The 216-nt window shown below is 63.9% G+C and overlaps 1 protein-coding gene across 1 annotated transcript in view; it reads left to right on the plus strand.

Moving 5' to 3' along the window:
• Positions 1-6: 6 nt before the first annotated feature.
• The window catches only part of LOC104490311 (ADP-ribosylation factor-like protein 6-interacting protein 4), a gene marked incomplete at both ends in the record, with an annotated part of 796 nt that continues 586 nt past the window's right edge, over positions 7-216 (plus strand). Inside the window, one exon of the mRNA XM_010132577.1 lies at positions 7-196. Within this exon, the coding sequence (XP_010130879.1) occupies positions 7-196 (190 nt within the window). The remainder of the gene's footprint in view (positions 197-216) is intronic.

The following is a 216-nucleotide window of genomic DNA, read 5'->3' on the forward strand; positions in this document are numbered from 1 at the left end:
GGCCAGGCTCAGAAGCGGTCACGAAGCAGGAGCAAAAGCAACTCTCGGAGCAGAAAGGAGAGGAAGGAGAAGAAAAGGAGGAAGAGCAGCAAGGACTCCCGCCGGGGCAGCCGCTCTCCTCCGAGGAAGAGGGCCGCTGGGGCTCACCGCCACAAGTCGAGCTCAGCAGCGGCTAAGGAAGGGGGGGGGAAGGGCCGTGACTCCGCGTGTTCAGAC

This window comes from Buceros rhinoceros, unplaced genomic scaffold (genome assembly GCF_000710305.1).
Source record: "Buceros rhinoceros silvestris isolate BGI_N320 unplaced genomic scaffold, ASM71030v1 scaffold27703, whole genome shotgun sequence".
Lineage (NCBI taxonomy): Eukaryota > Metazoa > Chordata > Aves > Bucerotiformes > Bucerotidae > Buceros > Buceros rhinoceros.